General features: G+C 25.7%; 1 protein-coding gene across 1 annotated transcript; it reads left to right on the forward strand.

Moving 5' to 3' along the window:
- The first annotated feature begins 1,979 nt into the window (after positions 1–1,979).
- Positions 1,980–2,387, forward strand: LOC112742835 (uncharacterized). The gene has a single exon (XM_025792073.1). It carries the CDS (start codon positions 1,980–1,982, stop codon positions 2,385–2,387), a length of 408 nt encoding a protein of 135 aa, XP_025647858.1.
- Positions 2,388–3,914: the final 1,527 nt, after the last annotated feature.

Below are 3,914 nucleotides of genomic sequence, written 5' to 3' on the forward strand. Positions count from 1 at the left end.
ATGTATAGAGATAGAAAATTATTAATAGAATAAAAATTTTATGACATAATATAAAAATAGAAGACTATATCACCTAAAAAAATTTTAACTAAAAAAATAGAGTTAAATCAAATGTCTAAAAATAATTATAGAATTATCTTAATTTTTTAATAGATTATAAATAAATAAATAGATCTATTTTTATAATATATAAATTAAAAAGAATAAAAATAAAAATTAATTTATAAAATAGAAGAATATTTAAATATTTTTAAAATATTAATATTCTAATAATTTTAGCCGTTAATTTTAATTATTATATATTATATATTTTATAGTTGAATAATTAATCACTAAAATTATTGGAAATCAGTGTTCTAAGAACATGTGAAATTCTTAATATAAAATAAAGAGGGAGAAATGGTTACCCGTGTCAGTAAATGCGATGATTCGCCTCTCTTCCTTCATGTCTTGTGTTGGAATTGGATGCACAACAATTGGAATTTGGGGACCATATGTATGACATCTCAATCTCAATCTCAGAAACAAAAAGCATGAGTAGGTCCAATAATACCTCAAAAGGAATGAATATATTTGGTACGAAGAATATCTATATATCAAGTCTCTCTCTCCTGCCCACTCTGTACTCTGTTACCCTCTTTTTACAACATAAGACTGTTACACTCTCTGTCTCCCTCACTGTTCCACCTCTTTGCCTTTTGACCAAACTCCTCCTTTTCTGTTTTTCCTTGATCCCTGCGAAATTTTCACACAATATTCCCTCTGTTCATGCTTGCTTTAATTTCTATTACCAATGGTCCGGCCGCCACCACCACCACTACTATCATTAACTTAATAACGAACATTTTAGGCCTCCATCAAATATCATGTGTATATTGTCGTATTTAATGAAGAAAACAAATATATTACAATGTGATCCACTAATAATTTAAATTAAATTTGTATGTTATATAATATCTTCTATTATTATTATAATGATATACGTAATGTTTTAATTTAGAAGTATCTAAGAACTAAAAAGATTTAAAACACATTAAAAAATTAATTAAAAAGAATCTAAAACTATTTTATTTTATATTTTATAATTACTGCATAACTTATTTTGTATTATTTAATTATAATAAAAATAATTGAATAATATTAAATTTAACAAATATTAAATTATAGATATTACATACATATATTTATAAAATTATGAATATTATATTAAATAAAAAATTTAATTATTATCTTTTTAAGGTTGATTTTTTTTATATAGAAAAAATATTGATATTTTTGTTAGAAATAGAATTTTTTGATATAATTACAAGTGGATAGATTTTGTAGGTGGAAAGTCAACATATAGAGAGTGTGTTGCAACACGTAGCAATATCTTGGCCAACATATCGAGGCTTGTTGAATAATTTTCACAATATACACTTCAAATAATATCAATATTCAACCAAAACGACATCTTGATTTTCATGCATATTAAAAATAATTTCCGTGTTTTTAACACCATTGTTAAAAATTTTTCTTTGTAGTTAAAAGGCTCGCTGCCATGTAAATTTCTCCTTTCACTTTTGACTAGAAATCCAATTTAAATTGTTTTTTTATTTGATTGCTATCTCTTAATTTTATTAAATCACTAATCTAAAATTAGTTTAATATAATTAAGGTTTCAACTTTCAAGTTAAGTAGTACTAAATTTAATCCTAGTATCCCTTTTAGTATTTTACTATGTAGCTAGCTGGTTACCTTAAATAGATTCATCTATATATATATATATATATATATATATATATACACGTTCTAAGTTCTATATATCCAACTATCACTAGAGTACTATTCCCACTCTGATCTGCCTCCTATCCTCTCTTCTCTTCTAAACCTATTTCTCTTTCTCTTCAATTGAAACATATTAGAAAAACTATAAGTACTATAGTCCACTATAAATCTTCCCAGCAACTCAGATTTCAGTTAGAGTTAGTTGTTACAAAATGTCAAGAAAACACAAAAGGGGGTACTTTAGTCCTGACGTTAATGAGCAACAACCAATTACCATCTTTCTCAACCACGGTGGCAGCGACAGAAGCAGTGGCGGTGGTGGAAGGATTATTGGAAGAAACAAAAAGAGGATCATTGAAAGTTTTACGTTGCCAAAAGACTCAACAATGTCTACTCCTGTGAGGTTCCTTATACAGATTGGGACAAAGGTGGCAAGTGCTATAAGAGATGTTTCTATGAGGAGGAGATCCTCAAGAAAAGTTTCTTCTTCTTCTTCTTCTTCCACTTTGGTGAGATCATACTCAGTATCAGATCACACTACTGATTCGCATCGAGCTGAAGCTGTGGAAGATTGCATTGAGTTCTTGCATTCTTCTTCAACTAGGGAAAGACCAAGTTGAGTTTTGCTTTTATTATTCATTCTCCAATCAGCTTTTGTGATGTATATTAAAGAAGTAGTTAATTGATTTCAGTTAATGTGTTCTTGAGTAGCAGGAATCAGAGAAGTTAATTTCATGTAGTCTGCGACTTTGGCAATGAATTGGAGTATGAAATCTCTCATACAAACGTTTGCTCAATTCATAGTTAGACGTGCAAATTGTGGTGTTGCGTTTATAAGAATACACTATTTGATCAATTCATATTCAAAAAAGCTTCATGTTCTTATTCTTTTTTCTTTTTGCCCACACGCATATTCTCAATCCAACAGGTTATCAAAGATTAATTTATTATAAATTAAAATTTTATTTAAGAATTGATCGTTAATCGATAAATTACTGTATACACACGTCACACGTGTACTTATTCTATTAATTAAGTGTAATCTTACTTACATAGTATCATTAATATACAAGATTTCAAAAGAATTTTGTAATAAAGTGTGGAGTTAAATTATAAAAACGTAAAATACTATTTTAGTTCTCAATATTTGAATCAAATTTTAATTTGGTTTTTAATATATTAAATATTCTATTTTAACCTTAAAAAATTTTAATCAAATTTAATGTTGTCTTAATGTTATATTTGACACATAATTAATAAAAAAAATTTTACATTAGTGATCATTAATAAATTAATTTTACTTACACACTAAAATCGAACGTTACATTAATTTTTAAATATGTTAATTTCTCATGTCAAATTTAACTGTGAAATAATATTAAATTTATTTAAAATTTTTAAAATTAAAATAGAATATTTAAAATATTAGAGACTAAATTAAAATTTAATCCAAACGTTATAATTAAAATAATATTTTATCCAATTATAAAATAGTCTGTGAAATTGAGATATATATAAAAATAATTCTACAAATTTTAATTATATTAATTACGTTATTGTAATCCATAAAAATATACCATGTTTTTTGGTTTTTTTCCATCTCATTTTATTATGGATTAACGTGAGCTATTTTTACTATATTTAAAGATATAATTCGTGTAATTAAAATTTTAGAGATTATTGTAATAAAGACGATCAATTCCAAAAACTACTTTTAAACTTTAACTAGTAACATGTGCTTAAACAAAAGTGGTATTAGAATAGGAGGTTTTGCATTGCACCACTCTAATTAATCAAGCCCACCAAACAAAAAGGACGCTGACATGCATTGCTTCTTATTTTACTAGTGAATGACCCGTGCGCGATGCCGCGCACGGAAAATGTTTAGTATTGAAATTAACAAAATATATTATTTATACATAATATAGCGTATATTATAATCAAATAAAATTATACTTAAATATCTTAATGTTTGTCTTTAATCGAATTAAATTAACATATACAAATTTTTCAGCATAAATGAAAAACTGAAAATCATTCTTTGCATATTCATTACTAATGTAAAAAAGTTTTTTTATTTCATGTTATATAACAAAAACACAATTTCATATATTTGCTGAACAATCAACCAAAAAATAGGTTTAACA

Source organism: Arachis hypogaea, chromosome 14 (genome assembly GCF_003086295.3).
Source record: "Arachis hypogaea cultivar Tifrunner chromosome 14, arahy.Tifrunner.gnm2.J5K5, whole genome shotgun sequence".
Lineage (NCBI taxonomy): Eukaryota > Viridiplantae > Streptophyta > Magnoliopsida > Fabales > Fabaceae > Arachis > Arachis hypogaea.